The sequence below is a fragment of the Dipteris shenzhenensis genome, chromosome 31, assembly GCF_047967505.1.
Source record: "Dipteris shenzhenensis isolate YYH24624 ecotype China chromosome 31, Dip_SZ_1.0, whole genome shotgun sequence".
Classification (NCBI taxonomy): Eukaryota; Viridiplantae; Streptophyta; class Polypodiopsida; order Gleicheniales; family Dipteridaceae; genus Dipteris; species Dipteris shenzhenensis.
This window is the reverse complement of record NC_141626.1, coordinates 4,126,977-4,149,941: the sequence shown is the minus strand read 5'-3', so window position 1 is coordinate 4,149,941 and position 22,965 is coordinate 4,126,977. Positions and strand designations below refer to the sequence as shown.

The window sequence follows — 22,965 nt, the reverse complement described above, 5'->3', positions numbered from 1 at the left end:
CACACAGTCACCATGATCATATCCTTTATGTTTGCATTGTTCGTAGCTTCCTTGGTCTTTGCTCCTATTACAGATGCTTCATTAGATACTTTGTTGATATAGCAGCCTTGTTATATGATTTGACCAAGAAGTCGATAGTTTTCAGATGGGGAGAACGGGGAGAATGCCAACGAACAACTTTTAATACTCTTAAAGAGAAGTTAACAATTGAGCCCATTCTTGTTGTTCCAGATCTACACATGATGCATGTGGAGAGTATAGAAGCTGCCCTTCACTAGGTTGGTTGAGTGGTAGCTTATGAGAATAGAAGGCTGCGTGACAGAGAAAGATTTATGTGTGTGTACCAAAAAGAAATGCTAGCTGTTATTCATGCTTTCACCATCTGGAAGCATTATCTTCTTGGAGCTGACTTTACAATCAAGACTGACCATCAGAGCCTCAGGTATTTCTTGACCTAGACAAAGATCTCCGAAAAGCAAATGAAGTGGGCAAATTTCTTATCCACGTTCCATTTCCAAATTGTTCATACTCTAGGAGCCAAGAATAGGGTAGCAGATCCATTGTGTGAAAAATGTTACCACAGACCTCGAGGCCATGAAATAACTTTATCTTCAAGATCCAAATTTCGGAGAAATTATGAGAAATATTCAGCAGGGGCAATCATCTAGTCAGTACTCATTGAAAGATGGTTTTCTCATGAAGGATGATCACCTTTGTGTGACTCAAGATATGAGAGCAAAAGTATTGGAAGAATGTCATGCCCCTCCTTATGCAGGACATTGAGGCATCTCTTCTACTACACAAGCCATTGAAAGATATTTCTTTTGGCCAGGAATACAGAAGGGTATATACAAGTTTGTGACGGAATGTCTCATGTGCCAAAAGGTGAAGTATGATCGGCACAAGATTGGAGTCCTTCTTATGCCATTGCCCATACCATAGGGACCATGGGAGAGTATTGCTATGGACTTCATCTTTGACCTTCCCAGATCGAGATATGGGAATGATGGGATATGTACCATAATGGATAGGTTTAGCAAGCAGGCCCACTTCATTCTAGTAAGAAAAACCATTGAGGCAGACCACATGACAAGATTGTTTCTAACACAGATCTTCAAGCATCATGGGATGCCTAAGTCGATTGTTAGCGATCGAGACCCAAGGATCTAGTTTATTCTGGCGAGCATTGTTTGATAACATGGGTATGAAGTTGGATTTCTCATCTTCTTTTCACTCTTAGTCGGACGGACAAAGTGAAAATGCCAATTCTACAGTATTAGATCTTCTTAAGTGTTATGTGTTCGAATAGAAAGTTGAATGGGAAAGGTATCTTCCTCTTGTGGGATTTGCATACAATAATACTATACACACCTCCATAGGAAAAGCCCCTTTCGAAGTCATTTACGGAAGAGTGATTTTTCCGCCCATCTTCAGAACAAAGGACAAGATATTTGCAGCCGACTAGCATGTTCGAGACTTGGACACAGCCTTTTTCCAGAATCGGATAGCAATTGAAAGATCTCAAGAGAAGCAAAAGAAGGCTGTAAGTAAGCATAGGAGAGATATGAATCTCCAAGAAGGAGACTGGGTGTTACTTAAGTTTGAAAAAGCACATTTAAGAAAGATGAAAGGGAAGGAAAAAATATACCTAAAGTTGTCTCCTGTTATGGGCCTTTACGAGTTACTGAGTCCATAAATGAAGTTGCATACCGACTAGAGTTATCGGAGACTTGGAAAGCTCATTGCTTTTCATGTGAGTCTTCTCAAGAAGTACCAAGGACCAGAGCCCACGGAACCAGTACAAGAAGAGACACGAGAGGTGGAAGAGATGGAGGAGATCCTCCAACTAGGACAGATTGTTTACCAAACAGAAGAGAAAGGGCCCAAAGGCAAGGACCTCCGTAGATACATCATCAAGTTTAAGAACTATTCGGCAATTGATGCCACGTGGATAGATGGCAAGTGATTATAAGCTGAGGGGATGTCGCCATTTGGTATTTCTTGAGATTGTACCGGATCAATGCATTGGTAGTCCATGCAAATATAGTTCTAGACATTGGCATGAATGGTTTAGTTACATCAATTAGGATACCTTGTCAAAGATGTAAAAGGGGAGGATGGTGGATGGACGTCCATCGATAGCAAGCGTGGAAGGAGTTTGCAAGGCTTGCTTGGAGTGCAAGCAACACTCAAAAGGTGGCCACATCAAGGACCACATTAGTTGGTTCACTCTCACATGCAAACCAATGTCGACTCAATCATTCGCAAGGTTCTTGCTATTTCGTGACTCTCGTTGACGATTGTAGCTGCAAAAGTCGCAGCTTCAAGGAGTTGAGAGCCAAGGTAGGAAAGGAGTTGGGGAAAGATGTAAGCATTGGTAGGGGGAGAGTTCTCTTCAGAAGGTTTCAATGTTTTCTATAAGAAGAATGGGATTAAGAGACTGCTTACTACAGCCCGCACATCCCAACAAAATTGGGTTGCGGAGAGAAAGAAGCGAGTAATTTGTTGAAATGGGGTTGATGGGAAGAACCTTTCCAAGCGCTATTGGGGTGAGGCGGTTCATGCAGACATACACATCCTAAACAAGACGAAGGCCAAGGCAGTTTGCTTTATCTAGCTATCTAGACATTCGTTTTGCCTTTGGTGTTCTGTATTATTTTTTTTCAAAACTGAGGGAAAATCAATGGAAGGCAGAATTACGAGTGCTGAGGTACGTGAGGGGTACGAACACATATGGGGCCACTCATAGCACAAGTTTGGAGATGGGAGGATTCTGTGAATCGGATTGGGCAGTTGCTTCGGACACCAGAAGCTCGACTTCAGGCTATTAATTCATGCTTGCATTAGGTGCCATTTCATGGCTGATTAAGAAGCTACCAATGGTTGACCTTTCTTCCATGGAGGCGGAGTACAAGGCTGCTTGTAATGCCGCTTGCGAGACGTTGTGGCTCATATGGATCTTGGAGGATACACATGTTCATCAGGAGGATGCAATTAAGATATCGTGCGACAATAAGAGTTGCATAGCCATTACCACGAACCTTGTGTTTCATGCACAAAGAAAGCACATGGAGGTCCATTACCATTTTATGCGAGAGCTCTTCATCGACGAGATTATGGAGTTAATGTCCTGTCCGACCTCCGACAACATCTGAGCGAAGGCTCTTTTGAGAGACCAACACCTCATTCGACACATGGGTATTGGCACTCATGGGTATTGGCCCACATTTGAGTCAGAAAAGTTATTGGCCTATAGGGGATGTTAGAAAAGTCACTGATCCACTTGTGAGCCCCCATATGATGAAGATAAGAGGTTAGGAGACTAGGGAAGGTAGGATTACCTGGAGCACGGTATTACTCACCTGTCTGCACCTGATGGAGGACTGTCTGCATCAGAAATAGAGTAGCAAGGGCTGCAGGGGATGATAACAGGTTTGTGTGGGAGTAGTTTCTCTATAGACTAGCTTCAAGCCTACCTTTCTCAGTGAACTGGGTCTTTCACCCTAAGGAGACAGCACCGATGAAGCTTGATGTGGCCAAAATTCTGTGGCTTCTTATGTATAATGGCACTAAGGGATGTGACCTAGCCTTCAAATGGTATGTGGACTTAATTCATGCATCTTTAGAGGCCTCTTGCTGCCAGTTTTTCTAAAGAGTTGGCTGTGTTGGGAGAGGAGCTCACTGTATGGTGATTTGAAGTGTTGAGGAGAGGAGCTCACATGGATTTGCCACCAGCTGATTCAACTAGTGTCTTGTGTATCACCCGATGGCTCCCCCCAACTCTCCCCATCCCTCTTCTTTCTATGAAATGGGGATCTTGAGCTACAAATGGAAGTATGTAGATCCTTTGCCTTACTGAAATAAAAGCTGAAGCTACTTCTCTTCTTATACGCTTGGGCTTGTTTTTTTGGGTGATATTTTTCGCCCTGTATTCTTTATTCGTGTGAATCATGATTTGTATCTTTCTTTTCTGGTTCATGGCCCCCCCCTTCTATGCTTCTTTTATAGTCTTCCCTTTTTATGCTTTGTTTGTGTGAATATTGATCTGCATCAAGTCTTTTAAACTTTGGTCATAAACTGTAGGGTGACTTGCATAATATTCATATGGTATTATTCCTATAATTAGAATACTTTTCCTGCTCAAGGTTTATTTCTGGTTTTTTATACTGTTTGTTCTGTAGTCAAGTCTATTAACTCTTTGCTTACCTTTCTGCCATGCAGGAAAATGATGATTTTTTTGAACTCTTGTCTTCCAAGCTCTTGGTCGAGTCAAGGCATTCAACAGCTGTCCGGGCTGCCACAGCGAGGTTACTGCTTGCCTGTTTGCCATGTGGCATGGTATATAGTTGTTGGTTTATCCAGGCAGCCCATTTGCACATTTTTGTAAATCAACTATTTTTTGTGTCTGAAATATCAAATGTTAAACTATTAGCTCTGTACTTTGATGCTTTTTAATCCTTTGTTTGTTCGCAGTATCCATATGTTTTTGAAGATGCAGTCCTTGCCAACATAAAGCAATGGGCAGTCGAGGAAATGCCAAAGTTTCCAGTTGAAATTCACAGCCCTAAAAAGACTGGGTGTAATAAAGGGAGAAAATTTCCATGCTTTGATTGGGAGATGTTAAGAACCTATTCTTTGGGACTTTTGGCTGTAGCCTTAGCAAATGGGTATGATTGGATTCACAGGGGTGCTTTTCACTCTTCATTAAATCAATGCTCTTTCATTTGTTACTCATCATTTTAGCTTTTACAAAAAATATTGACCTATTGCACTTGCTTACAGGGGAAGCATTGTAGAGGAGGTTCTAGCAACTGGTCTGGCTGCAAAGCTTATGCATTATCTGCGAGCTCGTGTATTTAAAGAAAGTGGTGTTCAAAAGGAGCTTTTACAGGCTTCTGAGAATAGAGCCGTTGGATCCACTGTGGCCAGAAGTAGGGACGATTCTAGAGGTCGAGTAAGGCTTCCATTAGACACATGTCGGGTGGATACGGTACGTGATGCAGAGGAATGCTCAGAGAACCAAGCAAGAGGTAGAGAAATGGTTTTATTCAATGGATTAGTTATGGAAGAGGGCTTGTTTGAGGATCAGGAAGCCATCAGAAGTAGGGCTGAACCAGAATCTTTATTGGAAAAGAGTATGCACGATGCAGATGAGGAGACAGATTGGATGGGCGATGATAAATGGCGAAGGAAAGATAGGAGGGATGGGAAAAGCAGGATTACAGACCCTCACAGTGTCAACCGGGCAGGAAGGGATGATGATGTGGAAGAGGCTGGTAGAGGAGAACCTTCAAAGCGTAGAAATGATGTTCGGGACAGGGGGAGCACCAAAGTCAGAGGGAAAGGAAGGATAAGCGATGGCGCAATGGATGGTGATAAAGCTCTCACCTCTCCAACTGCAAGTGCTCGGATTGGTTTTCAACTGGAGAAAACTAGAGGTCAAAGAGAGAAAAATATGAATAAGGTTGATACTGGGAGTGATTTTCTAAAACTCATGGATGGAAATAACTCAGTGGAAGATGTAGATCTGATTGTTGAAAGTGAAAAGGAAGCTGATGAGAAGGACGGGTCGGCCATAGTTGGTGATGTCGACATTTCTGGGCTTGTTAAAACAGCTGCAAAGGCTGCAGAAGCTGAAGCAAAAGCAGCAAAGGCTTCACATGAAGCAGTCAAGGCTGCAGGAGAGGCAGCAGCTGATCTTGTCAAAGCAGCCGCTTTAGAAGTACACTACCTTCTCTCATCTTAATTCTTTCAAACATGGGTTTATCAAATGCCTTATCAAGATTGTAGTACCTCTTACCTACAGAGTCCAATTAGATTATTCATATGTTTTTTTGGTCTTTAGAACAACAAAAAAATCTAAATTTGTATGATTGGACTTATTCTAGTCTTACAAAGGTATATGTTTGTTAGTCCATACTATACATGCAAATGCATGTTGTACAAAGTGTTCACATATGCATGCGTAATCAATAATGTGTTGAGGCTCGTTTTTGACACATTTATTTAGGTTTAGGATACTTTAATTGTTACAGAAAGAGAGAAGGAAAGAAAAGAAAGAAAGAAAGTCTGTCAATGTCCACGGGAGACCAACAAGTCTATGGGACATCAAAGAATCGTTCGGTTCATCTGCTTAGGGAGGGCACATGGCAGCTCCCAAGGAGTGCAAGAAGCAACTCCAGTTATTTAGAGTACCTATGTAGTAGTCTGAAAAACAAAATCAGCCATACATCAGTTTAAGACTGAGAGTCCTTTGGTTTGGATTTAAACTCTTTGATGATTGCTATGCCTTCACGATATACTGCCCATTTGGCATCCTTCCTAGGAGTATTGACCTTGGCTAATTCTGTTGCCTTATTCTTCAATTGAGCTCGTGTGAGCTCCTCAGCTATCCATGCCTTAGTCCCTTTCAACTTGTAGGATTGGCGGAGAAACTTGATCCATAAGCTTGTATATATGTGTGTGTGTGTATAGAGAGAGAGAGAGAGAGAGAGAGAGAGAGAGAGCGAGGGAGGGATGGAGAGAGATTTATTATCGTCTGCAGAAGCCCTCACGGGGCTATGAGACAAAAGGCACACATCAAGGAAACAAAGCTACGACATCTTCGAGGAGAGAGGGAATGCACATGGCATCTCCTAGAGAGTGTATAAAGCAGCTCTCAAAATTATTATATATCATACTTATGTTCTTTTACTATCATAATGTGACCTTCATTACATTAGTTTAATACTGAGAATCTTTCAACTTAGATTTGAAATCTTGAATCAATGCTAGTCCTTCATGGTAGACTGCCCATTTTCCTACTTTCCTGGCTTCTTTCCCTTTATTGAGTCCAATGGATCTTTGCTTGAGCTGAGTCAGAGTGAGTTGTTCAGATATCCAATATCTTCGTGCCCTTCAGCTCATGTTTTTACTTTAAATCCTTGATCTTTGCTGCCTTGTCACTATTGTAAATTTGTATCGGTGTCCAGATAGTATTTACTTGTGGGATCTTCTCTTTCAGGTAGTTGATCTTGTTTTTTGTGTATGGCCCAGTGACTTGGCAGCCATTTGTAGTCCCCACTCATAAGATCAGCTTGTTAGTCTCTCCGGTTTCCTGCTCTTTCATTTCTTTGTATTGGTCAGCTTTGTTGACTTTTCTATTAACATCTTTTGTTTGAGTGTCATCTCTTGTTTTACTTGTTTCTGTTAATATGTGCTGTCATCTCTTGTTTCATGGGATTTACTTGACAATTTCCTGTGTTTTAGAGACCACCTAGGTGTTGGTGGGGATGCACTACATTGGTGCAGCACCTCCTTAATGACTCCTAACTTTCCATTTCCCTCTAGATGGTTGGACTTTCCTTTCAAGAGCTGCAAGCCGAATCTTGAGTTCTCAAACTTAAGTTCTAGATAGTACACACGTTCTTGTGAATCGGGGGCTTTGTTCTCTGATATGTTTTCGCGGCATGTGGAGGGGTGGGGCCCAAGCCTGCAACAAATGAGTAAGAGGGCTTCACAAAGGTGAAAGCCTTGATCTTGGGCACCTTGGTTGTATCCATATCGACGTGTGGAACTAACTGAGTAACTCCTCTTTAGTGTACCCCTGAGATGGGCTGGGGGGTTTCAGCCCAACCCGGAGTCTGACTATTGAGCTACGACCCCGCTCGAAGTTAGTACGACTTGAGGAGCTGTGAACTGAAGCAACCTAAGGAGCGGGCAAAGGAGCTAAGGGGCGGCGTCTCTGTGCTACTACTGCTTGTGGTAGTGAGTTGCTGTTGTTGGTGGCGGCGGCTCATTGCGCTGCTACTACCCCCTGTTGTGTTGCTCCAGGTGGGGCTGAAGAGCAAGCTATCGGCGACGGAGAGAGAGAGAGAGAGAGAGAGAGAGAGAGGGGGTCCTCGGAAGACCTCACGGGCCTATGGGACAAAGTACATGAAGAGAAGAAACTCATACAAGCCTCTGTAGGCTGAAGCAAAGGGCATGTTAGGGCCCTTGTTGAGCTTAAACTCAAAAACTCAACCTGAGAACTGAAAACTCAAAATTGGAAACTCACTGTGGTGGCTCTCCAGTGGGCTGCAAAGATGTCATGGATTGCTGTCGAGCTGTCTCTCATTGTGGCGGAGGATGTGGTCTCCTCGACCTTGTCTCTCATTTTGGTGGAGGACGTGGTCTCCTCGAGCTTTGTATCTGATGGGCTATGTCAAGAGTGATGCCTTGTCTCTGATGGTCTCCTTTGAGGAGAGTTGAGATCGACCGGACCTTGATCGTGCGTGCTCTGGTCACTCTCCGTGTTGTATGTGGTCTCTGCGTCCCTGGCTCGACAGCATCACGTCATCTCTCTCTGTAATGCTCAAGCTTCTGACATTAGAAGCACTTCATCTACTTCTTGTCCTTCTTCTGACCATTATTTGAAGTGAAAATTCCCGTGGGCTCTCCACCCTTAGTCTTGTTCTTGAGAACTTGCCCTTTTCTTGGGCTACCAAAACAGCTTTATCCCCTTAATACAGTTTCTGTCTTATCTTTTCTTGAGGTCAACAAAGAGCTCACTTTCTCAAATGTAGTGGTTTACTCCCCTCACCAAGAAATAGCATTGCGACGGAACTCTGGTAAGTACAAGGGAGGTGATTTAGCAACATTACTGTTAATGTCTGAGATCCACCTTGGTGCCAACTATCAAAGTCATGCTTAAGCGGAAGCACAAGTTCTAGCTAAGTTACTTAATAAACTTAGCATTTCAAATAGCCATTACTTAAAAATTGACAATCTTTGTCTCTCTCACACACACACACACACGAACGCACAGACACACATTTTTTGTAAAAGAAATATTGACATGCACGCGTACACACACATACCATTCAAATTCAACACAAAGGATAGGGTAGAGAAAAGAAAAGGAAAGACTCCGGCAACCGATGGGGTGAATGAGGTACTCGCCTTACGTGGGTTGATCCAAGGTATATTTCTTTACAATGATGCTCAGCTTTAATTAGAATTGTAATGCAGATCCTTGGATAGAATCCAAGATAACGTAGAAGTCCTTTCTAAGCATGAATATATAGTCCAATGTATACAATGATTTTCCCAATGAATGAAAATGGGAGAACGGAACCAAATATAATAAAGATTATAGAGGATTGTAGGAAGTAACCACTTGCAATTCTCAGATAAACTGGGTGAAGAGCTGTCCAAAATTTCTTTGAGTAGGGACCGATCTCCGCAAAATATCAAGGATCAGTGCTGGAATATCACTATATCAGTACCAACCTCTCTCTTAAGCTCTGAAACACATTTTCAAATTATTAATAGTTAGAGTTAGAAGTTCTGGTTAGGAAATCCCTATGAATCAATATTTTCAATCCAAGTATGACCAGAGTCCTTAGAATTCAAAGAGGGTAGGTTAGAAATAAGAATTCATAATAAACTAAGACTTATGTTTCTATTCGTCCTATTCATGCCACACAAGTAATTTATGTTGTCTCTAACATACATAGTAGTAATATTCTTTATGTAGGACAAACCTATTGGACGGCTTTTATTAGCACTGAAGGGCAGCGCTCTAGGTACACCTTTGTTAAAAGTGTCCCCCACACTTTGTTGCCATGTGGCCCCTTCTATTTTGGTTCTTTCTCTCTCACACACACACACTCACACACACTTTCTTTTTTTAAGAAATCTCTCTCTCTCTCTCTCACACACACACACACACACACACACACACGGAGTTTGCAAATCATTCAAACTTTCCTATACACGGGCTTCCATCATAGGTGTTGCAAATTAATGATTTATTCATCTTGACAATTGTTTTCCTTTGACTGAACCAATTTGAAGGCAGTGCTCATGAGTACTTGTACTCACTTGTTTGTTTTCAAGAACATGTTAGGGAAGCTAGAAAAGTTAATAGGAAGAATTTCTTGATTGAGAATTCAAAACCCTTATATGTGACGATGGCAAAATCTGGTTTTAAGTCTTTTCGTTGCGTTCCTATTGAGCATACAGAGGGCCATTTTAATAATGCCAAGGATTTTTACAAGGCTTCTCGACCTCGTGAATTGTTTTGGATGAGGACTTTACACACTTTCTTCCCAAGAGGCTTAATTTGGAAGGAAAATCTACTCATCGTAAGATTAAAAGAACCCTATGATGTGGAGAACTCATATGGAGCCCTTTAATGTTCCTCTTTACCAACATAGTCATATACCTACCCTAGTATGGAAACCTAAAGTTATGTTACTGGATTGTCCTAGCTCTCTTGCAATCTCACATGTTGATCGTGATTTGCCTTCCTCATGTCCTCTTCCTCCTCTTTCAACTCCTTAATAATTGTCAGCTCCAAGAGTTTTTGCTTCTCGAGACTATAAAAGAAGACTTCTTTACCTAGATAGACTAATGTCTCTGGGTCTTTTTTTAATAAAAGTTTTTGAAAAATATAATGTCAAAGTTCTTTTCAAACTTCAATACACCTTGGAAAACTTCTCTTTTGAAGATTTGAATCTAAATAAGCTCCGTTATATATATCTTAAAACTAAGTTGGATCACATCTTAAAATTAAAAGCTTCCTTTCAAAGCAAAGCACTCTATCTAAATAAGGAACTCTTCATTTTTATTTTTACTTCTCCTTCTCTTGACAAGGTAGGCTTGAACCAATTTTGAAGTCTCCTAAAGTAATGGATTCTCACCCTCATTATGTGAGAAGAATTTGGAAGCATCAGTAGTAGCTTGGAAGTATGTAAAAGCTTTAGGACAAAAGGCTTTCAACTATGGAGAAATAGGTAAAAGGCTTTCAGAGCATTCAAAATCTTCCATCTTTAGAGAATCTCGTTGTTGTAAAAGTAAGAGATTCCAAAGTCTTTATTGATACTGATTTAGGACATGTAGTTGTTGGAAACATGGTGGAGACAGAGAGAGAGAGGGGGGGGGGGTAGGCTAGGGAGAGGTAATGATACTGACATGAAAACATGATGGAAATGAAAGTATTCACATGACTAAAAGAGCTTGAGGCTTTCATGCATTCATTGATGTGACATGAGAAGTACAAGCCTTTATAGAATAGGCGCACACTCATAGTACCAAATGTATATGTGCTAGCTCCCAAATTGACACATGGTGCTCACACATAGAATTACTACTAGAACTTTTAGTAACACACCAAAACACACTCTTTGGCTATGATTTCTCCAACACCCCTTTCAGAGCAAAGAGTGTGAGACCCAACACACAAGGAGTAGACCAAACACCCCTCTATTGCAATATTGCAAAGAACAAGTCCAAGTATCCAACACCTCCTGTGTGATAATGACTTCTCAGTCAGCTTGCCACTGGCAAGGGTAGACCATCACTCGTCACCTCCCTTAGTCTAAACTCGATGGTTAATACAATCATAGACAATACAATCATTGTTGGGGGACAACCCAAGGCAGAGTACCCTTAAACTCCAAATACAACCATTTTAGAGGGACTACTCAAGGCAGAGAACCTTTATTGACTCCCTATGGGCACTAATTGTGTTGTCTTTTAGGCAAACTTCTATCTTTTCACTTATGAATTTGACTTTATGCAATGCCTTTTTTCTATCAATACCTGCCCTATCATTTTAAAGCTTAGCCAAGTTAGGCGTTTTTTTCACGAGGACGTGAATTTATGCGGAGTTGCTGGTTTTGAAATTTGCTGGCGATGGTGAGCTTCGTTTGGAATCGTTTTTGTGTTCTTTATTTAAGGCGCTACTCTTGCGGTGTTGTTTGGGTGGTTCTAATGGAGGGTCTCGATGGGCCTTCATTTAGCTTGGGTGTGTCTCGGAATTTTGATTTGAGACTCCCGTAATTTAGGTGACTGCCTTGGGCCTCTAGGGCACGGAAGTGTGGCCACGTGTGTGGGACTTGGGAAATTAAAATTCCTAGTGGGCCCTTTGAAATTGTGAATGTGCAGGCCAATTACGAGGCAATGAGTTCCTAGGACCAGTGTGTGCAACAGAGGGGCAAAAAAGGGTGCAATAAAAATTTTCTATTTTTGGCACGAGACTCCAAAAACAGCATAGGACACATGCTTGATATGCAGGAGGTCAAAATCAGGCCAGAAAGAGAGAAAATCCATCGCAATTTTCCCTGGAGTGTGCTTGGAGCTGGGCGACTTTCTTTCTGGCTGAGTTTTGGTCTTCTGCTACTGCTGGTGACCTCTAGGAGGCAGGGCGACTTGTTTGGATGCTGCTGCCCCTGCCGGAAGCTGAGCAAGAGGTGCTGCGAATTCTTCTAAAGTCTGATTTTCGGGCTCGAGGAGGAGAGTTCTTGCTGCTTCTCGGGTTGCAAGCAGGCTGCAGAAAGTGGGGTGAACTGATTTCTGGCTGATTTCTGTCGGCTGTTGCCGATCCTACCTTTTTTAGGTGGGATGATCTATTTTGGAGGAAGGCTAGTTTTTGCCTACCTGCTGTTTCCAGACTGTTTGTTGGCTGGTTATTGCGTTTGGTACTGTTTTTAGGCAAAGGAAGGCTGATTTATGCTGTTGGGCAGTGGCCAGGGTGACTACAGATAGGGGCGACCTGTTTTTGAAGGGTTTTCTTGGTTGGATGTGTCAGAGTTTTGGCTGTCTTTGGCTTTTTTGCAACTGTTTGGTCGTGTTTGGCTTGTTGGGCACTTGGTTGTGCAGGTTCAGTAAGCAGACATATAGTTTATGCCTTTGGGTTTTGTTGCACGCTTGGTCGGAAGGAAGAGTGCGAGATTGCCTAGTGATTGGATGCATATATTCGCCATATAAAGTTGAGTAGAAATTGCAAGGTGTCAGGATGTTGGAAGTCTGGGGGCAGTGGTTTGCCTGTGGTGCAGCTTTCAAGAGACCTTGTAATCAGCCTCTTGGCTTTATATGAATATGAAAGAAATACCGCAAGGGGCTGGCGCCAGTGTTTGGGGTCAATTAGTGTCTTTGTTTTTGAGTAGGAGCGCTCTAGCTCCCTGTGATTTAATTTATGGTGATTGATAATTTGATTAGTTACTGTGTATGTTGTGATTAAAGTGGATCTCTCAGTGTACTAATTTGATCACTTTATTAATACACAAGAGGTATAATCAAGAAAAATAATGAAAAAAGTATGCATAATCTTATACATGAAGTTTTTATCTATGGTATATCGGCTTTAGGTATGTTTAGAATGATTGAACATAAGCGGAAAACAAAAAGCGGGGAGTTGAATAGCCCGTTTTTCTTTTGGATTCAAAAGAGAGTTTGATTGAGTATGCATGTGCTTTCTAAGTTAGGAATGTAATTTTGCATCTTTGTAGGAAGCGGTACATAAGTGTAAGAGGTTAATTTAGTTTCTTATGTTTTAAATAATTAGTTCGTTTTGTAAACTCTTTCTTTCATTCCTACATGAGAGAGAGAGAGAGAGAGACAGAGAGAGAGAGAGATTTTACTCCTATTTTTTAGTTGATTTTGTTTCTTGATTTGCTTGTTTATTTTTGCTTAGTCACCTTCTTCCTTTCTTCTTTATTTCTTGTTTTCTTTCTGTTGACGTATTTTAGTAAGCACTGGGTTTGCCCAAGAGACTCCGTGGGTCTTTATAAACCCAGTATAGCTGCTTATGCTTGGGCACTTATGACAACATAAGTGTTTCTTCGCTTGCTAAGTATGTCTTCCTTTTTTTTTCAAAAAATTTTGTTACCTTTTTTTTCTTCTCTTTTTAAACAACAAAAAATCTAAATTTGTACAATTGGATATATTCTAGTCTTACAAAGGTATATAGGTTAGAAATAAGTGACTTCACTTTCAGAAGTGACCATAAGTGAAAAACGAAATCTGAAACTGAGAAAAACTGTGTGTAAATGAATCACAATCTTAGATAGAGGCTGAATTTGCAAAGTGCACTTGCCTCATGGCTTGTCCCGGTCGTGAGAAGTAAGAAAGGAGCAAGCTGAAGCAGAATTTCTGTAAATCTTCAAGTTAGGAGGATTAGAAACAGACTACAGTTTTAGAACTAAATCGTCTTGTAGAGATGACTCCACAATGTCAATCACACGTATTCTTAAAGCCCCCAAGGGAAGGCAGAAAGCTTCTAAGAGCTGAGAAAATCAGAAAAAAGCAGCATTAAAACATTCTAAAAAGGTTAAAAAACGATTTCTAATATCTTCTTCTCTAATTATGATATTTAATTAGTATTCTAAGTTAGAATACTATTTTTTAAATTAGGTTTTAAAAAATTTTCGCCCTTGAGCCCTATGCACATGTACACAATTAATTAAATTAGTAGGCCTAGAACAAATGCAATCCTAGGCTTGCCAAGCTCATTACTTGACCTAGCCAACTCAGAATTTACCCAAATTGAAGCCCATTTTTTGGACTTCAACGTGCTCTAGCTAAGATGCATGTGAGTGTTCAAGATGCCGATCCTAACGCTTAAAGATTATGGGTTTTGACGATCATATCGGCCTCACAGTTAAATATTAAGTGACTTGATCTGCCCTCATTAAGCTAAGCATCATTGCCCAACACACCAAGACTCACCCCAAACTAGACTGAAAGTGTCAAGGAATAAACCATCGGTATTGGAAACCCAATGGGTGTTAGGAAGTCCTTGTGGATGTGCCAAGCATCATCAGTATTGTACGGCATGTTGATAATCTAATACTAGAGTGATCCGGTTGAAAATAGTCAATGTGAAGTCCACCTCATGCTTTAGCTTCCAACATGTTGTCACTAGATGTGACTATCATGGACAGTTAAGATCCATCACTATGTTATAGATGGTATAAACGAAACCATACTGGAGATGGCAAAAGTAAATCATACTGAATATGGTAAAATCATATTGAAGTTACAAATCAGACTGAAGGTGATGAATCACACTGGATCACTCTGACGGTGATAGAGTCATGTTGAAGGTGACATGGACATATTGAAGGTGTCATAGGCAGCACTGTAAATAATGTGGTCACACTGGAGGTGATGAGCTATATCATACATTGTGATCAACCATGATATGAGCATGCTCTGAACTAAACCACGTGCACAGGATTCGCAGAAGATAATTGGCTGAGGTGTGAAGTCTTGTTACAAGAACTCACACAAAGAAAACTCCACAAGTGTGGTCAGTAAACATATATGATTATAAGAAAAGTAAATGAAAATAGGATATCCAATAATGATCCATAAATATAATGGAGAAAGCGTAGGTATGTCACACCAACTGCAGCCAACTGATCTTGAATCTCCCTGGCCTTTGTGATATGACCACTGGAGATTGAAGTTTGACCATGTGTGTCAAACTCTGGGTCTCGTACTAGTCTGGAAGGATCTACCATACCCCCCCCGTGGTGGTAGCTGTCTGGATAAGTAGTATCCTGCTGCCACTACAGTGGATGATAACCAGCACTTGTGCATCGTTTTCCTCCCAATCTGAGATCTTACTACCATCTTCGTAATCATCATCTTCAAGGATCTTCTTCTTCGGTGTAATGGAAGCTGAGACTGGAAGCTTCTCCAAGCCATTCAAGACGTTCCATATTTCCTTGCACAAGTTGGGTCTTCACCGTGAAATTCCACAACGGATAGTTCACCCCATCAAACTTGCTTGCTTCAGTAAAGTTCAAACATGCAAGTGACGCTGCCATACCTTCCACAGGCATTCTACACAGAGATTTGGATAGAAGAGGGAGAGAAAGGATCTGTCTCTGACCACCTAGGGCTCCTAGAAAAAAACAAATAAAACGAATGAACCAGACACAACAGGCTGACTGTACGGTTCCCTCAGGCTGAAGGAACTGCTGTTGCAATCTAATATCTGCTCTATGCGCCAGTATGATTTGACAGTGCTTGTTTCCAATTTTGCAGGCTCTTGGAGACTCTCTTGATAAAGCAGCTGCCCTGGCGGCTGCAACTTCTGCAGCGGCCACAGTTGTGGATGCTGCTGCTGCTACCAAATCTTTAAGGTGTGTTTGTTTCTGTTCTTGTTTAGGTTCCACAACTCTTGTCAGAGTCAAATTGCATAAGAAACTTTCCTGAACAGCCGAATTATGTAACCAGGGGAAATTTCTTACTTTGTTGATGAGCAGTTGCTGGCCCCACAACGGCATCTTCCCTTGCTCTTTCTTTCTTTCTTTCTTTCTAACCCTATTCCTACCTCTTCCCACCCACACATGCACTGTTCTTGTTTAGGTTCCACAACTCTTGTCACAGTCAAATTGTATAAGAAACTTTCCTGAACAGCTGAATTATGTAACCAGGGGAAATTTCTTACTTTGTTGATGAGCAGTTGCTGGCCCCACAATGGCATCTTCCCTTGTTCTTTCTTTCTTTCTAACCCTATTCCTACCTCTTCCCACCCGCACACGCACACATGAAAAAGAGACGAGTTAGGGAAGCTCTGCTAGCTTCATAGCTCCCAAGTTACAAGAAGTCAGTATGTCAGTCACTAATTGTTGCTTTGTGACTTACAGAAAGGATCTCGACCTAAGCATAGAAGAAGATGGTGATGAAAAGGGAGAAACAGAAGTTGAATTTGCTGAGTTGGGAGACTGTGTTCTGGGTGCAGAGGCTCTTTCAAGCCTACGCGAACGGTTCTCTGTGCAATGTTTGGAAAGATTAGGGGAGTACATGGAAGTTTTAGGCCCGGTTTTACATGAACGAGGAGTGGATGTCTGCTTGGCTTTACTGCAGCGGGAATCTGCAGATAGAGCAAGTACAAAGGACAAGGCCATGCTGTCAGATGTACTTAAATTAATATGTGCTCTTGCTGCACATCGAAAATTTTCAGCTTTGTTTGTGGACAGAGGCGGTGTGCAGCAGATTCTTGCTGTTCCAAGGCTCCCTCAAACATATACTGGGATTTCACTCTGTTTATTTGCATTTGCTTCTGCACAGGTAAGTTTTTATCAATGCAGCTCCTGTAAAGAAGCCATTCTGAAGTTTTTGGATGTTTGCTGTGTTTTTGCATGTTGGAATTCACTGTTTGGGGGACTGCATTTCCTGCATGACTACCAGGGTGTCATGGAACGAGTTTGCACAGCACCTGCAGAAATGGTGAATGAAGTCGTCAGTTTAGCACTCCATCTGCTAGAGTGTGCCCAGGATGCTGCTCGAAGGAATGCTGCACTATTTTTTGGAGCAGCATTTGTGTTTAGAGCTATTCTTGATGCTTTTGATGCCCAAGATGGTCTTTGTAAAATGCTTAATCTTCTTCGGAATGCTGCTGCTGTAAGATCTGGGGGAGGTTCTGGTGTGTCTGGTTCCTCTTCAACTTCACGAACAGATCGGGCAGCATCAGCTGAAGTTTTAACATCATCTGAGAAGCAGATTGCGTATCACACGTGTGTTGCTTTGCGGCAGTATTTTCGAGCCCACCTCCTTATTTTGGTCGATTCATTAAGACCTTATAAGGGAAGGAGTGGCTCGCGAAACCTCACCAGTGGACGAGCTGCTTATAAACCTCTTGACTTAAGTAACGAGGCTATGGATACTCTTCTTCTACAAATACAGAGGGACAGAAAACTGGGTCCAGCATTTGTGAGGGCTCGATGGCCTGCCTTGGAAAAGTTCATGAACTACTCTGGTCATATAATTCTTCTTGAGCTAACTCAGGTGCTTATTTTCTGTTGGATTTGTGTGATTTAATTCTATTCTTTGATCCATGTTTTTAACTCCTGACTTTTTGGGCTAGGTTGCACCTGGAGAAAGATATCTTCATGATATCGCACAGCATGCATTAGGTGTCTTGCAAATTGTTACACTGATGCCATACACAAGAAGGCTGGTTGTCAGTTCTACTCTCAGCAATGAGCGGTCAGGCATGGCAGTGATACTTGATGCTGCCAGTGCTACAGGATTCGCAGAGCCAGAGGTAAGAACTAACTAGCTATATATATATATGGTTTGACCTTTCAATGGAGTTTGCTTTCTAAGGGGGCAGTTTGCGTGCCTTTATATCTGTATGATTCCTTTTCTCAAACTTGAGCCACCTTTAACGTTGTATCTGTGCAAGGTAACAGTTTTTAATATGTCAATATTTCATTTTCTTACAGGTCATTCAACCAGCTTTGTTGGTTCTTGTGAATTTGGTATGCCCTCCTCCATCCCTTTCGAGTCGTCCAGTTCTCCCATCCAATACACCGACTCCATCTCAGCTGCAATATCCTAGTTCTGTTTCTGGTAATGGAACATCCATTGTGGAAGCAAGAGAGAAGCATGCAAAAGTTGAGGGTATTTCAGATAAAAATGCAGGAGATCGTCCTTCTCAGGCAGCTATGGGTCTGACTGACACTAGGGAGCGGAGCTCCAGAGGGGATGCCAGTTCTGACAAGATTGGAATTGTGAACTCGTCTGGAAGCAATCCACTATCATTAGGAACAGCATCTCCTGTAGCAGCTGTGGTCGGAGACCGCAGGATTTCCTTAGGATCAGTAGCGGGTGGCTCTGGCCTTGCAGCTTATATGGAGCAAGGTTATCGGCAAGCACGTGATTGCGTGCGTGCTAATAACGGCATCAAGGTTCTGCTTCACTTGCTCTATCCAAGAACTGTTCTCCCACCTGCATCCTTGGATTGCATTCGAGCCCTTGCCTGTAGAGTCCTTCTGGGACTGGCCAGGGATGACGCCATTGCCCACATTCTCACTAAACTTCAGGCAAGTAGGCTTCACCTTTCATATTCAAAGAAGTGATATTTTGCAGCTCTTATTTCATTGATCATTCACAAGTCCTATCAATTATTATAATGTCACCAACCATGTCTGCTGATGATGATCTGGCAGGTAGGAAAATTGCTTTCAGAGCTGTTGAGAGATGGTAGCAGCCATATGGGACGTGCCACAGTTGCAAATGGGGCCGGGGAACAAGGTCGATGGCAAACAGAGCTTGGCCAAGTGTCAATGGAACTGATGGCTGTATGTAACATATCCTTTTACTGTTGGAAGGAGATTCTTTAATGTGCAAAGCAAAGCTACCTGTAATAAAATGCTTAGCTCTGATGCTGATCTATCTGTGTGAAGCTACACTTATACATCCTTGTGGTTTCAGATTGTGACAAATGCTGGACGTGCAAGTACTTTGGCAGCTAGTGATGCAGCTGCACCAACATTGCGTCGCATAGAAAGGGCTGCCATTGCTGCTGCCACACCCATAAGCTATCCTGCTCGGTAGCATCTATGCTTAGCTATTCATTTATGCTGAACTTAAAAAAAGCTCAAGTTTCTGCCACTTGTGCTTATGCTGATTAGATTAGTTTTTTCAGGGAACTCTTACAACTGATACATGAGCATCTGGTATCCTCTGGGTTGCTGAGTTCAGCTTCAACATTACTGAAAGAAGCACAGCTGGTACCTTTACCTTCAATGTCATCATCTCAGATCGCGTCTATGAGCCAGAGTAACACCATGGAGCTCTCATCAGAGCCTTTACAATGGCCAATGGGACGGGCTTCCAGTGGCTTCTTTGTTGAAGCATCAAAACCACCTATGAGGGAGGATGAGTCAAGTAGTAAAGTTGATCAGATTCTAGGCAGCGCGCGGAAAAAGGGTCCTAGTTTTTCGCCGTCGTTGATAGGTCAGCGAACACCACAATCAACTCCATCATCTGGAAAGAAGACATGTGGGGTTCCCAAGGAAAGCAAACAAATGGTTGGGAGGATAGAAAAGACGCATGAATATGTGATTACTGCGACACCTAGGCTTGGCAACTCTGAATTTGGCGATGCTTTCAAAACTCCCGTGTCTGCTAGTGGTCTGCCCGCAAAGAGAAAAAATTCAGAAAGGGATGCATGGCCTGTTCCTAATAAGCGGCTTGCTACAAGCGATTGTGAGGGTTTGTTACCTCCCTTAATGTCTCCTGTCCGTTCTAAAAGTGGTCAATCACATGATGGAAGTTGCTCGTTGGCTAGCCCACTTGGACAAGGCCAGCGAGATGCCTTATCAAGACAGATTGTAGCACAGCCACTTTCTATTTTGCCAGAAAAGCCAGAATCTACGTTCTTGCATAATGACAACTTCACAAGTGGAGAAAATCATCAGTCACAGGTTCCCCCTTTTTATGGTACTCCCAATCAGGCGCTGATGTCAGTACTTTCACATTCCAACTTACTGTCAGAGCCCCAATCATGCCAAAATGAACGCGCCACACTCGACTCACTAGTGGTACAGTATTTAAAACATCAGCATAGACAATGCCCTGCGCCAATTACCACACTTCCTCCTCTTTCATTGTTCCATCCACATGTTTGTCCTGAGCCAAGCAGAGTGTGCTATGCTTCTTTGAATACAGCTGGAAGACTTGCTGCCAGGGAGATGATTCCTCCTCATGGTGGGACACATGGACGGAGGCGGGACAGACATTTTGTTTACAGCAGATTCAGGCCCTTGCGACCATGCCGGGATGAAAGAGTTCTGCTTACTTGCACAACATTTTTAGGGACTACATTCCGTCTTGCTGCTGGAAGTCATGCAGGTGAAATTCGACTATTTGATTGCCATTCTGCGAATTTGCTCGAAACACATGTGTGCCATCAGTCCCCTATCACATTGTTGCAATCCACCTCTGGAGAGATTGGAGGCTCTGTTGAGTTTGCAGGATCACAACCAGGGCAGCTTTTGCTATCCTCAGGAAGCTTTGATGTTCGCCTTTGGAATTCTTCAGCATTGGGTGATGTTCCACTCCACAGCTTTGAGAGCTGCAGGTCGGCACGCTTTAATCACAGTGGCAGTATATTTGCAGCAATTTCCTCAGAGTCTCACAGGGAAGTTTTGATTTATGATGTCCAAACCAGCAAGCTAGAGCAAAGGCTTTCTGACAACACCCTGTCAGCAGGAGTACTGCGAGGTAGTGCCCAGTCTATTGTACACTTTAACCCTTCTGACACTTTACTTCTTTGGAATGGGGTACTGTGGGATCACAGGGTCCCGCGAGCTATCCATCGCTTTGATCAGTTCACTGACTATGGTGGTGGCAGTTTCCACCCAGCTGGGAATGAGGTGGGTTACATTTTCTGAAACTCTCCAAGGCTCTTCAGACAGAATCTGGATGTATTCTTAAGGGATTCTTGAATATTGTTTTTTGTGGTTGTCTGTAAAGCATGGATGCATACGGCTCCTGTAGGGAAATTGTTTCGGCTATCTGTGTTTGTTTGGCTGGAATATTTTTCAATGTGAAGTCTCAGCTACATGTTTGGTGGGAAAATAATGCTGATATGCCATTCTTTGCAGATTCTAGGCAGTTTCGTCTTTCTATCAAATAGCAACTAAGGGTCTTGCTGCCTGCCTGGGGGGCATATATTCATTATAAGTCTAGGGACTTGTATTTGCCACGCAGATTTTTCTAAGACATTATGCTTTAATGAATGTGTAGGTTTGTACTCTGACATTGAGAGTTTTCGATGTCTTGTTTGTAGGTAATTATCAATTCGGAAGTGTGGGATCTGCGGTCTTTTAAACTCTTGCGCAGTGTGCCTTCTTTAGACCAGACTGTGATAACCTTCAATTCCAGTGGTGATGTTATTTATGCAACTTTGAGAAGAAATTCAGAGGATATAACATCTGCCCTTCATCCCCGGCGAGGCCGGCATCCTCTCTTCTCTGCGTTCCGCACAATGGATGCTGTAGATTATACTGATATTGCAACCACCTCCGTCGATCGCTGTGTTCTAGATCTGGCTACCGAGCCGAGCGATTCTTTGATATCAGTAGTTGCATTGGATGGCCATGATGAAATGGACTCTTTTGCGAGGCTTTATGAAGTTGGAAGGCGTAAGCCCATGGATGATGACTCTGATCCAGATGATGGTGTTGAAACAGAAGATGACGAAGACAGTTTGGTTGAGGAGGAAGCAGTAGAGGATGATGATCTTCATGAAGATGGGGATGATAGCGATCTGGATGGCAGCAATGATGAGGATGGGAGTGGTGATGAGGATGATGCCGAAGAGGATGTTGATGCAGATTTTGATACTAATGATGAAGAGGATGATGATACAGTTGAGGTGGATGGAAGCATTGTGGAAATAATTTCTGATGGTGACGATGATGATACAAGGATCTCCTACAGCAGTGGTGATGATGGTTCTCTTGGTGATTTTGATGAGGATTTCAATGAGATGTTAGAGGGCTTCTTTTGATCCTCTTCATAGCACTTTGGAAGGGCGTTGCAAGGAATCTTGAACTCTCGGAAGTATTGAAACAATTAACTGTTAAGTAAGAAGGCAATGTGACTTCTTTTGTATTGTTACTACCGGGTTCTAGTGCTGAAAGCAAAAATGTATATTGACATGCACGTGCATTGTGCACTTGCAAGAGACTTGAGAGGTCTCTAAATTAGAGAGCCTTTCAGAAAATAGAAAAGTTCAAGCTCGAGATCTGGGTGCATTGTAGTCTTTTCCTATTTCTTCTGTGCAGAAGGATAGAGTGGAATACAAATTCAAAGAATGTCGTTCTTGTTTGAGCGGCTATGTAACCTTCCTGATGCCTGCTTACAATAGCACCACACGTCTTCGGATTGCAGGTACGTGATGCAGATTGGCTTAATTGTCAATAGGACAAAAATCTGTCAGACAGTTTTTGGCTTATGGCATGACCCTTTTTCTTTTGTTATTTATGGATTTAACTGGATTCATATTAGGCACAAGTATTGTTTGATCAGTGCTTTTATTTTTTCTTTTTGAAGGGGGGACGAGAGGGGGGCTGTTGAGCTGGCACGGAGTGCTTGAAGCCTTAGCTGAAGAAAATTAATTGTTGCGTGACCTTATAGCCTTATGGCCTAGTGTTTGGCATTGGCTGTTGTCAAACAGTGGGCACGCTCCTTAACCTTATAGATCTAGATAGTATGGGAGTCATCACCTCTACCTCTCTGCTTCAATCACGTTCCTTGTAGTGAAGGCTCTGACTTTGGGATGAGTGCAACGTATGTGTAGTGAGTTCAGTTCCACAGATCCAGCTGAATCTCTGTATTGCCTGCTGATCATTTCCTAATCTGATTCACAGAAATTGTTGCAACCAAGGACACATGATGACTAATCATGACAAA

General features: G+C 42.3%; 1 protein-coding gene across 2 annotated transcripts in view; it reads left to right on the top strand.

Annotated features, from left to right (window-relative positions):
• DCAF1 (DDB1-CUL4 associated factor 1) overlaps positions 1-22,383 on the top strand; it is a 36,205-nt gene extending 13,822 nt beyond the window's left edge. Inside the window, exons 3-14 of one of the 2 annotated variants that reach the window (XM_087370207.1) lie at positions 4,222-4,338; positions 4,474-4,667; positions 4,783-5,722; positions 15,799-15,896; positions 16,404-16,827; positions 16,948-17,544; positions 17,624-17,803; positions 17,985-18,584; positions 18,711-18,842; positions 18,976-19,094; positions 19,190-20,921; positions 21,338-22,383. In XM_087370207.1, the coding sequence (XP_087226333.1) occupies positions 4,222-4,338; positions 4,474-4,667; positions 4,783-5,722; positions 15,799-15,896; positions 16,404-16,827; positions 16,948-17,544; positions 17,624-17,803; positions 17,985-18,584; positions 18,711-18,842; positions 18,976-19,094; positions 19,190-20,921; positions 21,338-22,060 (5,856 nt within the window). In that variant the 3' untranslated portion in view covers positions 22,061-22,383. Of the gene's footprint in view, positions 1-4,221; positions 4,339-4,473; positions 4,668-4,782; positions 5,723-15,798; positions 15,897-16,403; positions 16,828-16,947; positions 17,545-17,623; positions 17,804-17,984; positions 18,589-18,710; positions 18,843-18,975; positions 19,095-19,189; positions 20,922-21,337 lie in introns of both variants that reach the window. The other variant, XM_087370208.1, reaches the window with a different exon arrangement.
• Positions 22,384-22,965: the final 582 nt, after the last annotated feature.